Consider the following 12,263-nt stretch of genomic DNA (forward strand, 5'->3'; position numbering starts at 1 on the left):
AGGGTCCCAACTGGAAGGCCAACTTTATCTGATCTGATAGTATGTAGTTAGAGGGCGTTTTATTAAGGTTATATCACGAGTAATATAAATATTAAATGCTATATATTTTTATTTTGTTCTGGAAGAGGACCGAAACCTCACATTGTGATCCTACAGACCTAAATCAAGAAAATCAATAGGCCGTTTATAAAAGTCAAACTTGTAACTTTGTGGTTATCAAATCAATAACCAGACCAACTTGGCTTAGGTTACCTCGAGAAAAGTGAAGTTTGATTTGCCTAAAGAGTGCCCCTACCTAATTGCTAATTGTGCGTGTCACAAAAACCAACACATCCAAATACAACATCCCATATGCTACTGCTACTCCCTTCTTCATTCTGCTGCTCTCTACCCTCACCATCTCTACATTCAGCCTCGAATTTCATCACCACCTTTGGGTTGATAGGAATGAAGTATACCCCACCATCATCTTCTTCATATGCTACATATGTTTGAAGAAGGCTACTCAGTTCCCTTGTTTTCACAGGCGATGAATAAAACTCTATAAGCTCCTCTACTTCTCTGAATTTATTGGGTTCTGTCAAAAGATCATATACTCTGCACTCCAAAGACAAATCATTATGGGGAGCAATCAGCTCTGTTCTTCCATTCATTTCATGTTGTGAATCAATACGACCGTAAACATTCACACCAATAAATATCCCTTTTTTCTTCAAAAACAGTGGCAAACTGTAATTTGATGAACATCCCCCAACTACTTCATTGCTGCACAAGTCTTTTGAAACCATGTCATTTGAAACCCACATTCTAAACTGTTGATGGTTTGGGTTGTGAAGAAGTGCCTGCGTATATAAATATATGCATGACAAGCAGCATTACCACATAAATGCTATGAAAAAAGTATTATTTGAGGCAGTTTCAGAGAGAGAGAGATGACTAACCTTGAACAACTTCACACACCAAGATTTACTGCTCAGAGTGCTGCAACCATTTATGTCAATGCGCTCTAAATTGACCAGACTCTCCACACCTCGAAGCTCAATCAAATTACTGCACTCATAAAGATACAATTCATGTAGCCTTAATAAGCCAGATAGATCTTGTACATTTTCCAGCAATGGACAATAACGTGTGGACAGTTTCACTAGGCTAAGTGGAAGATCTTGTATGTTTTCCAGCAAGGGACAACGATTTGCTTGTAGGCATTTAAGCCGAGGTGGGAGATCTTTAATCACTCGAAGGTTCTGACAGTTGTTCAAAAGGAGGACTTCAAGCTGGGAAAGATGACAAAGGTTTAAGGGCAAGGACTGGAAACAACTATAGCTTAGGTCTAAATATTTCAATAACCCATGACCAGTTTGAAGATCTAAATTTGCCAATAAGGATAAATGTTGCAGAGACTGGTAAGGAGCCCTTAGATATTCCAAGGAACATAAATTAGCATCTGAAGATGATGTCAAATCCTCAATAGGTTGCGCACTCCTATACCCTTCCCTCAACGGCGGTAGTAGCAGAGTTTTGAGATATCTCAAAGATCTACAAGACAAAGGTAGATGTGACACGGACGTCTGCATAGCATTAAGCATGCGTAATTGCTCCAATTTTCCCAAGTTAGCAGGCAATTCTTTTATGTTGGAGCACCTATGCAGATGAAGATCCTCAAGACGTTTCAACTCGCAAATGCTATTAGGAAGCGTCCTGAGATTCTTGCAAGCACTCAAATCTAGCTGGACAAGATTCTCTAAATCTCTAATTGATTGTGGCAATTCAACCAAATTTAAACAACCATAGAGGGACAGTGTCTTCAGACTACGTGCTCCAGTAAAGTTTGGGGCTCTTTTAAGCTTCTTGCAACCAACAAGCTCTAAGACCTCCAAGCATCCAAAATCCTGTTGAAATCAAAATATAAAAATCAGATGTCAGTTTTTCCTTTATCTTTTAGTTTAATTAAATTAATTAAATTGCGATGCCTTTTGTTAAAAAGATGCAATGTCAAACCTGCAAATTAGGTTGAAATTTCTCAATATTGCCTCCTTTTATTTTTAAAATGACAAGTTTTGTCAAGCAAAGATCAAACGATATGCATCTCAACGGGCAATTTTCCCAATAAAGCAATCTGAGATCTTTAGACAAGTATTTTAAAGATCCCCTAACATTCATGGATAAGATTTTGAGTAATCTTAATCTGGTCATTTTAGAGAACACCTCAGCATCCAAAATCACATTCTCTGGCAAATCTATGATCATCGTTTCAATTGCTTCAGTACCCTGACATATAAAAAAAAATATCATAGCATTAAGACATTACACAAATCAGTAATATGTTCATCTTTGAAAATATAAATAATCGAAAAACTATAAAATGTAATTATCTAAGCAAGTGAACTAAAAAAAAAAAAACAAAGCAAAACAAATCAAGTACGAACAAGCATTTACCTTGTTGTCCTTGAGAACATCACAGACATCATCAGTGAAAATCAATCTGCTTTTCTTTCCAGGCTGTGTAGGTGATTCCTTGCGAACAATTTCTCTTCCCATATCCCGGACTAAGGCATGCATAGAAAGATCCTCTGCTAACAAGCATTTATCAATTAAAATTCTAATTCCACTTTCAGCACAGAAACCACTACCATTCAACAGCACAACAGCAGTTTCTTTAGAGAATCCAACTATTAAAAAGCATGCAATATCTAAGAAGATGCGTTGAGTATCATCGTCGAGTGCATCATAACTAATTTTGAGAATCTTCAAAATATCGTCGTGAGGAATCCTTCTTAATTTCTTAAAGTCATCTTGCCATTCTTGAATTGACTTTCTTCCACGAAAATGTGAACCTAGAATTGTAAGTGCCAAAGGAAGTCCCAAAGAATAACTTACTATCATATCTGACAGTTCTGCATAAGCCGCCAATGGGACTGGATTCCCAAATGCATGCAAACTAAAGACTTGCAAAGATTCCCAAGTACTTAACCTTTTAACTTCATACTTTTCATCTATTCCAAGGCAGTTTAGCAAGTGAACATCTCTAGTCGTAATTATAATTACGCTGCCTGGACCAAACCAATTTGGCTCTCTGACTAATGCTTCCAATTGACTTATATGGTTTACATCATCAACAACAACTAGAAGCTTTTTAAATCCAAGTCTTTGTTTGACTAAACTAATTCCCCGATGAACATTGTCAACTTCAAATTTCTTTGTCCTGAGAGTTTCACGAAGAAGTTTCTCTTGTAAGTGGTCTAAACCTTTTGATCTAACATCAGCAAGAAAGCTACAACCTTGGAACATTCTATAAATTTTGTTAAATACAGCTTTTGCAAGGGTTGTTTTGCCTACACCACCCATGCCATAAATCCCAATGACACGAACATCATCCTTTCCTCCACTTTGTAATAAAGCATGTATTTCAGCCACACGAGCATCAATTCCAACCGGGTGTCTAGCAACATCCAAGTATGTATGGTTCAATTCTTGTTGGACTACCTCCACAACTTCATTGATATACTCTGATTCAGACCTAACCAACATTTTCGATTTCTTATAAGATGGAGCATTTATAGCCTAAAATTGAATTAAGCCATCAAAGTATTGAATTAAATTATCAATTTTACAAAACTGTTAGATAACATATACATATTTGGTGTTGCTGAGAAAATCTAAAAAAGAAAGAAGAAGAATACAGAGGCATACCGGTCTCCGACTTCTTTCAAATGCCATCCAATAAAACCTGCAATCTTAGTGAGTGCAGCTTTCCAAGCACCAACTCTATCTGCACCAAATCGTTCTCTGTGTTGAGTGAACGCATCACCAAAGCCACCTGTTTGTTTGCGTACCTGGGAAGGATCAACATGGTAGAATATGGGAAGAACCACCTGGTTTAACATCTCCTTGCATTCCAAGATCTTCACGAGCTCGTCTAGACACCAAGTGGAGGAGGCATAAGTTTTCGAGATTACGAGAATGGAAATCTTGGACCCCTCAATCGCCTCTAAAAGCTCAGTGGGAAAGTAGCCTCCTTTGCGGAGCTCTTCATCGTCTTTGAATGTGTAAACACTGAACCTGTCCAGAGCAGCATAAAGATGACCTGTAAAGCCTCTTCGGGTGTCATCTCCTCTAAAATTCAGAAAAACATCGTATTTCCAGCGAGTATTTGTGGAAGAAGAAGAAGAAGAAGCCATCTAGTTTTAGGGATTGAAACAAAAAATGAAATGGACTTGTATTTGAACAGGCATTGTGTATTTGTATGCTACTAGGGAGTATTTTGTTCTTAAATTGCCAGGAAAACTGGAAGAAGTATTGATGGGAATTTAGAGGCAATTGAGTTCCTTCCAATTATTGAATGGGCGTATTCAAAATATAAATGCAAGGAAAAGGATACAAAGCTTCTTATTTGGACAGGCAAAAGTCTTGTGCTTTAATAATTGCTCCATGTTCAGACAGACAATTCACTACCATCTGATGTCCAAAAAGGTTCGAAACAGTAAATGCCACATATATAATGTTATAAATTTGCTTGGCAAGCTCAAAAAGACATCATAGTAGTGCCTGCGCGGAAGTGAAGAGGAAGACGAGGGAAGGAGCAGTTGATTAGTTTCAGAAGTGGATTCCATGATATGATGGTGGTGGAAACATCTGAAGGTAAAGGCAATGAATGAAGGAAGGAGAGGTTGCTTAAATCAGGGTTACTACTGATACTTCTTCATATCTTTTGTAAGAAATGGAAATTGGCATGAAGTTTCTTGGATAAATAGCAGCAGCATGTAAGTGTCCGCTCTGAATCCACTCATTGAATTGCCCAAAACGTTTAGAATTAGTGAATGCCAGTATGCCACATAAGAAAGGGCCCCAATTGGAAGACCAACTTCATTCGCAATTTTTTTTTTTTTTTAAATTTAGGTGATCCAGCTATTAATCCTAAACTCATAGGATCTAATCCTTAGAGCTATAAATCACGAGTCCCACAATCAATCACCGATAAAATTCTAGTCTTCATGTGTCTAGACTCTAGACTATCTCCTCCAGTCATGACCTTTAAGTAAGGCGACGAACCAACTACACTAAGTCTCAAAGATATGATAATTGATGGAAAAAATTATTTTGGAGCGGTCGAAACCAACTTACCTTATTAATTAAAGGATAATGAATATAAAGGCAATTAACTGTTTGAATTTGAAGTAGACAAGTTGGTATTGTAATCGTATTAATTCTCAAAGAGAGTACAAAGGAAGTTTTAATAAGACATTCCATGTCCTTAACCTAACAAGTCAAATGTAGTTATTTAGCGTCGTCTGTTCGCAATAAATGATTACTACCCTCGGTTTGACCATGTCGCTCGCTTGCTTCGATTGACCTCATGGTTTACCTTGACCACCTAGGGCCTCCCTACTCCCTAGGGGTCGCTCTTGCCCAATTCAGTCATTCTCTTCTTAGGTTAGTTCTTTGCTTCCTTTCAAATTTATTTACTTCAACCTGAGTTCATTTTTAATATATCCATCAGTGCAATTGACATAATCTATCGAATTAATTAGGAATTGGTGCGAAGGAAGTTTTAAAGTGAATGCTAGAAAAAGCAGGTGGAATTGCCATTAAACTATTCTACAGTCTACACTTGATGGAAAAGCCATGCATGAAATTAGGGGTGAGCAAGATTCAAAAAAATCAAAGAAATCCAAACTCCATAGCAAAATGGGTATTCGAGTCCAAGATCTCCAATCTAATCCATATCCGTATTTGTAGCAAGTATGTTTAATCAAGTTAGGTAGACATATTTTTTAGGATGCATTCGGTACTGAAAATGTAATAACAAAAATTGAATTCGGAATGTATTCAATACTGAAAAAGTAATAGCAAAAATTGAACACATGACTTTTTGGTAAGATAATTATGTTTCATTTATTCAATCACTTCTTTTGGGACAAATTGCCTGTGTCAAATAATTAGATCGAATGAAATGAAAGTGTTGATTTAACTAGAGTAGATTATAATTCATGGACAAACATTCTTGTGTTAACACAATTTACAGAGCAAACCTGATGGCAGAACATTACCATACAAAACAATGTGTACATGCCAACAAGACTATATATAGAAGAGATTAAAAATGCTGCCCAAGCCTTAAAACATTTAATCAATTGAGGAGTAAATGTAAGAACCTGCAAACTAATTTACAAACAACATATTCCTATCAGATTATCATCATCATCAGCTCCAGTTTGAGTCCCATCTTTCTGAAGGCACTTGCAGAGAGCTATGTTTTGCAAGCTCCATCACTCCACCGACTACACGATCGAAAACCACCAAGCAGTGGCTAGACAGAGGGCAAGGAGGCTGAGTAGCAACAAAGAAGGCTGGATGATGGCTGTCAGAGGAGGCAGAAGTTGATTGGCCCGAGCTTTGGAGCAGTAGACGGATTGACAGTGGGGGGCTGGATTGCAAAGGCTGGTGATTATTGACAGAGGAAGCTGGAGTTCGGAAAGCCTAAAGAAGAGTACAGCTAACAGTGTGTTATAGTAACCACAGCGGTTTTCTCCCTGGCACCTCTGTATCTATGGGGGTGAAATTTGATCGCCTTATTAAGGTTGATAGGAAGGAAGTATACCTCACCCACACCCTCTTCTTCATATACTATACATGTTTCAATACTGAGTTTCTCCTCCTCTCCGTGCTCAAGCAAATAAAATTCTATAAGCACCTCAAGTTTTTTTACTTCATTGGGTTCTGCAAAATAACCATATACTTCGCATTCCAACCCCATATCATTCACATGTGGGGGGTGCACCTGCAGCATCTTCCCAATCGTCAACTCTTTACCAGCTGTGGTTTTGTATTTCACATAACACCAACCACCAAACAAACATGAAATCATCACAACTATAAATAATATCTGTTTTTTCTTCAAAAACAATGGCAATGTGTAACTTGATGAACATCCAACTACTTCGTTGCTGCACAAGTATTGTGGAACCATGTCTTTCGAAAGCTTCATTGTAAACTGGGTTGGGTTTTTAAAACGTGCCTGCGTGCGTATATTAAGAAATAAATTAATAAATGCATGAAAAGCTTTACCAGCTGCTATGAGAAAGCATTAAATAGAGGCAGTTTCAGAGAGAGAGAGAGAGAGAGAGAGAGAGAGATCACGTACTAACCTTGAAGAAGTTCACACACCAAGATTTACTGCTCAGAGCACTACAATTTCTTATGTCAATGTATTCTAAATCAATCAGATTCTCCAGGCCTGGAAGCTCAATCAAATTACTACAGTTAGAAAGATTCAACGCCCCTAGCTCCAATAAGCTAGATAGATCTTGAATGTTTTCTAGCAAGGGACAATTCAGTGCAGAGAGAATGTGTAGGCTGGGTGGAAGATCTTGAATTGCTCGAAGGTTCTGACAGTGGTTCAATTTGAGATCTTGTAGCTGAGAAAAAAGACAAAGATTGAATGGCTGCGGCTGGTCGAAGTAATTATGACTTATGTGAATGTGTTCTAAACAAACGAGATTCTCCAGGCCTGGAAGCTCAACCAAATTACTGCAGTTAGAAAGATACAAATGACGTAGCTCTAACAACTCACAGAGATCTTGTATGTTTTCCAGCAAGGGACAGTTTTTTGCAGAGAGCTCGTGTAGGCTGATTGGAAGATCTCGAATCACTCGAAGATTCTGACAGTTGTCCAATCTGAGATGTCTTAGCTGGGAAAGATGACTCAGATCTAATTTATCTAAATAAACTAAATTCTCCACGCCTCGAAACTCAACCAAACTATTACAGTTAGAAAGATCCAAAACCGATAGCCCTAATCCTGATAGATCTTGTACATTTTCTAGTAAGGGACACTTCTTTGCAGAGAGATGATATAGGGTAATTGGAAGATTTTGAATCACTCGAAGATTCTGACAGTTGTTCAATTTGAGCCATCTTAGCTGGGAAAGATGGAAAAGGTTAAAGGGCAGGGCATCGAAGTTACTATAGCTTAGATCTAAGCATTTCAATGAGGATGAACTTCCAAGTCCGGTTTGAAGATCTAAATGTTGCAGAGAGTGGTAAGGAGCATCTAGAGTTTGCAAGGAACATAAAATAGCATCAGAAGATGTTGAATGCCCAATGCGTTCCATACTCTTAAAAACTTCCCTTCCCTGCCTTAGTTCCAAATGGCTGAGATATCTCAAAGATCCACAAGAAGAGGGTAGGTGGGTCACAGAAGTCCCTCTAGCATTGAGATAACGTAGTTGCTCCAATTTTCCCAAGTCAGTAGGCAATTCTTTTATCTTGGAGCACCCCCGTAGAACAAGACACCTAAGAGATTTCAACTTGCAAATGCTACTAGGAAGTTCTCTCACATTGATGCACCCTGTCATATATAAATTAACAAGATTTTCTAAATCTCCAATTGATTGCGCCAATTCAACCAAATTTGAACAATAATTGAGGGATAATGTCTTTAGACTATGTGCTCCAGTAAAGTTTGGGCCTTTTTCAAGTCGCACACAATCATCAAGCCTTAAGATCTCCAAACATCTAAAATGCTGTTGAAATCAAAATAATTATTAAAAAAAAAAAAACAGGAATCAGCATTTCCCAATTTTTTAGTCTAATTAAATTGTGAAGCCTTTCTTAAAAAGATGTAGTGTCAAAAGAAATGTCATATAAACATCAAACCTGCAAATTGGGCTGAAATTCTTCAATATTGCTTTCTATCATACTCAAACTAACAAGTCTCTTCAAACAAAGATCAGACGATATGCCTCTCAAAGGGCAATTTTTCCAATAAAGCAATCTAAGCTCATTAGATAAGTACTTTAAAGGCCCCTTGACATTCATGGATAAGATTTTGAGTACTCTTAACCTGGTCATTTTAGAGAATACCTTAGTACTCAAATGCACTTCATTTGGCAAATCTATAATCATTGTTTCAATTGCTTTTGTGCCCTGACAAAGAAAAAATTTCATAGTATTAAATTAATATTCCTAAGTGACACAAATATAATGTCAATATAAAATGTAAATAACAATAAATTATTGAAAAAGTATAAGAATGTAATTAACTAAGCAACTAATTCAAAAAAAACAAACCAAAACCCAAAGCAAATCAAGTACAAATGGGTGTTTTACCTTTTTGTTCACAAGTACATCCATAACTTCATCACGTAAAAACAATCTACTTCTTTTTTCTGGCTGTCTAGGAGATTCCCCGCGAACAATTTCTCTCCCCACATCTCGAACTAAACCATGCATATAAAGGTCTTCACTTATCAAACATCTATCAATTAAAGTTGAAATACCACTTTGAGCAAAGAAACCACAACCATTCAATATCTTAACAATCTCTTCTGTGTCAAAATATTCACCAGTAAAAATGCAAGCAATATCAAGGAAGATTCCTTGAGTATCATCGTCAAGTGCATCATAACTAATTTTGAGAATCTTCAAAATATCATTATGAGGAATCCTTCTTAACTTCTCAAAGTCATTGCTCCATTCTTGAACGGACGATCTTGCTCGAAAATGTGAGCCTAGAACAGTAAGTGCCAAAGGAAGTCCACCAGCATAACTTACTATCATGTTTGATAGTTCTATAAAAGGCTCCACAGGATTTGGGTTCTTAAAAGCATGCCAACTAAAGAGTTGCAAAGATTCCTCGTGACTTAACATTGCAACATTATACTTTTCACAATCTTTTCCGAAGCCATTCAGTAAATTGGCATTTCTAGTTGTAACGACAATTGCACTGCCAGAACCAAACCAATTTCGGTCCCCAACTAATGAGTCTAATTGACTCTCATGGTCTACATCATCAACAACAATGAGAACCTTTTTTAATCCAAGTCTTTCTTTGATCAAACTAATTCCTTCATCAACATGATCAACTTTCAACCTCTTTCTATTGAGAATTCTACAAAGAAGTTGCTCTTGTAATCTTTTTAAACCTAGATGACCTTCATTTACATATTCTTTTCCAACATCTCCAAGAAAGCAACTACCATCAAATGTTCTATAAATTTGGTTAAATACGGCTTTGGCTAGGGTTGTTTTTCCTACCCCACCCAGGCCATAAATCCCAATCATACTAACATCATCATTTGCTTCACTTTGCAAGAAAGAAAGTATGTTTCTAATCCGAGCATGAATTCCAACAGGATATTTGGCAACATTCAAGTATGTACGATTCACCACTTGTAGAACATTTTCTACAATTTTGTCAATAAATTTTGATTCATACCTGTAAATTAAATTTTGGTTGAGTAAATTATTAGCCAAAGAATTGTATGCACATGAGAGGAATAAATGAGAAAGATAACAAGAAAAAGACTAACAAAGAAGTATGCAGTAATTTTATTATTACTTTTAATGAAAATGGAGTAATTAGAGGTACCCGTCAGCATAGTTCTGTAAGTTCCACCCAGAAAAATCCGCAACCTTATTGAGAGCTGTTTTCCATTGGCTAACTTTTTCGGGCTTGAATCGTTGTTGATGTTGAGAGAATGCATCAGCAAAGCCACCTGTTTGTTTTCGGACCTCAGAAGGACTCACATCATAAAATATGGGAAAAACCACCTGATTTGCCATTTCTTTACATTCCACTATCTTCACAACCTCCTCAAGACACCACCGGGAAGAGGCATAAGTTTTGGAAAACACGATAATGGAAATCTTTGATTCTTGAATAGCTTTGATGAGGTCAGTAGAGATGTCTTCTCCTTTACGGAGCTCTTCTGCATCTCTGAAAGTGTGAACTCCAGCTCGGCACAACGCCGCAAAGAGATGATCTGTGAAAGACTTCCGCGTGTCTTCACCTCTAAAGCTCAAAAAGACATCATAGTGCCAACAGCGTGGAAGTGAAGAGGAAGATGAGGGAAGGAGAAGTTGATTAGTTTCAGAAGTGGATTCCATGATGGTGGTGGAAACATCTGATGAAGGTTTAAGACAAGGAATGAAGGAAGGAGAGGTTGATTAATTTAGGGTTACTACAGTACATACTGCGTCTCTTGGAGATATATACATCTTCATATCTTGTGTAAGAAATGGAAATTGGTATGAAGTTTCTTGGATAAATAGCAGCAGGTAAGTGTTCTGTTCCTGTATATGTAAATTTCTCTGAACTTAACTTTTTTTTTTTTTTTTTAACTTACTTTAAGGGTGTTTTTGGAAGCCCGGCGGAAATCATTTTCCGGACTTTGAGTGTTTGGCAAGCATTGGAAAATCCAGTCAACGAAAATCATTTTCCGTTGATCGAGAAAAATAACCCTCATTTGGCGGAAAATGACTTCCGCCAAATTTGGGTGGAAGTCATTTGCCACCCACAACAACACACACACATCACCGTTTCCGGCGGAAACCACATGGTTTCTCGCCGAAAACCAGAGCACTGCCAACTTCATCTACATCAATCATTATCAGTTGTTATGTCATGGATAGGGATGACAATGGGTCTGGATTGAATATGGGAGGATTACATATTTACATCCATCAACTGACTCACCTTAGATTTTTTATACCCACCCCTACTCCCACCCCCAACTCGCATCGAGTGAATCCTTTTAAGACTCACCCAACCCTCATCGGGTGCGGATGCCCATTACGGGTACACACTACTTATCAACTTTTTTTTAAATAATATTTAAATTACCTACCCATAATAAAATAATAAAATTCATTAATTATACTAAAATATAAAATAATATAATTATTCCAATATAATATAACTAAATTGTTAATTTTTAAAAATAAATTTAGTAGTTTAGAGATAAAAAATAATAAAAAGTTATACAAAGTTACTAAAATTTTTATAATTAACTATATACTAGTACTACTTATTTTACTATTATATATATACACACACATCGTGGGTCGGGTGGGGTTCTAAGCAGATTTTGTTCATAGAACCCGAATTCAACTCATACTTTTTTAAGACCCACTCCTGACCCACCACCCACTACCACCCAAAAAACTCTATCCATGTGGGGTGGATTCGGGTGGATATCCGCGGGGCGGATTGAAATTGCCATCCCTAGTCATGGACTCGGGTCCACCTTGCAAGAAAAAACAAGTGAAATATACCACCGAACTATTTTGGAAAAGCCATGCATGGATATGGACTCGGATCCACCTTGTGAGAAACACGAATTCCATAGCAAAATGGAGAGTTTTTTGCATTTTTAGTCCCACGACTATAGTGGCACTGGTAGGATTGGTCAACGACTTTCAGACTTTGTAATTTTGGTCCATGACTATCGTTTTTTTTTTTTTTTTGCAAAAATGATCCTTCC

At 37.2% G+C, this 12,263-nt stretch overlaps 2 protein-coding genes across 2 annotated transcripts; both read right to left on the reverse strand.

Moving 5' to 3' along the window:
* Positions 1-89: 89 nt before the first annotated feature.
* LOC115998383 (disease resistance protein TAO1-like) lies at positions 90-4,765 on the reverse strand. Its single transcript, XM_031237953.1, has 5 exons — positions 3,691-4,765; positions 2,437-3,517; positions 1,999-2,268; positions 942-1,889; positions 90-842 (listed from the first exon to the last, which is right to left on the reverse strand). The coding sequence occupies exons 1-5, from the start codon at positions 4,176-4,178 to the stop codon at positions 303-305; spliced, it is 3,327 nt and encodes a 1,108-aa protein (XP_031093813.1). The 5' UTR covers positions 4,179-4,765; the 3' UTR covers positions 90-302.
* Positions 4,766-5,941: 1,176 nt separating this feature from the next.
* Positions 5,942-10,990, reverse strand: LOC115998382 (TMV resistance protein N-like). Its single transcript, XM_031237952.1, has 5 exons — positions 10,370-10,990; positions 9,109-10,216; positions 8,656-8,925; positions 7,146-8,522; positions 5,942-7,015 (listed from the first exon to the last, which is right to left on the reverse strand). Exons 1-5 carry the CDS (start codon positions 10,885-10,887, stop codon positions 6,494-6,496), a joined length of 3,795 nt encoding a protein of 1,264 aa, XP_031093812.1. The 5' UTR covers positions 10,888-10,990; the 3' UTR covers positions 5,942-6,493.
* Between the last annotated feature and the right edge of the window lie 1,273 nt (positions 10,991-12,263).

Source organism: Ipomoea triloba, chromosome 12 (genome assembly GCF_003576645.1).
Source record: "Ipomoea triloba cultivar NCNSP0323 chromosome 12, ASM357664v1".
In the NCBI taxonomy this organism is placed as follows: domain Eukaryota; kingdom Viridiplantae; phylum Streptophyta; class Magnoliopsida; order Solanales; family Convolvulaceae; genus Ipomoea; species Ipomoea triloba.

What these genes read in the sequence shown, in the direction of transcription:
- LOC115998382 (XM_031237952.1), bottom strand. Translation starts at nt 10,887, where the DNA reads ATGGAATCCACTTCTGAAACTAATCAACTTCTCCTTCCCTCATCTTCC. An exon ending in ATGTACTTGTGAACAAAAAG is followed by an intron (nt 8,926 to 9,108) that starts GTAAAACACCCA and finishes TTTCTTTGTCAG; the next exon opens with GGCACAAAAGCAATTGAAAC. An exon ending in AATTTCAGCCCAATTTGCAG is followed by an intron (nt 8,523 to 8,655) that starts GTTTGATGTTTA and finishes TGATTTCAACAG; the next exon opens with CATTTTAGATGTTTGGAGAT.
- LOC115998383 (XM_031237953.1), bottom strand. Translation starts at nt 4,178, where the DNA reads ATGGCTTCTTCTTCTTCTTCTTCCACAAATACTCGCTGGAAATACGAT. An exon ending in AATTTCAACCTAATTTGCAG is followed by an intron (nt 1,890 to 1,998) that starts GTTTGACATTGC and finishes TGATTTCAACAG; the next exon opens with GATTTTGGATGCTTGGAGGT. An exon ending in GGTGTGTGAAGTTGTTCAAG is followed by an intron (nt 843 to 941) that starts GTTAGTCATCTC and finishes TTATATACGCAG; the next exon opens with GCACTTCTTCACAACCCAAA.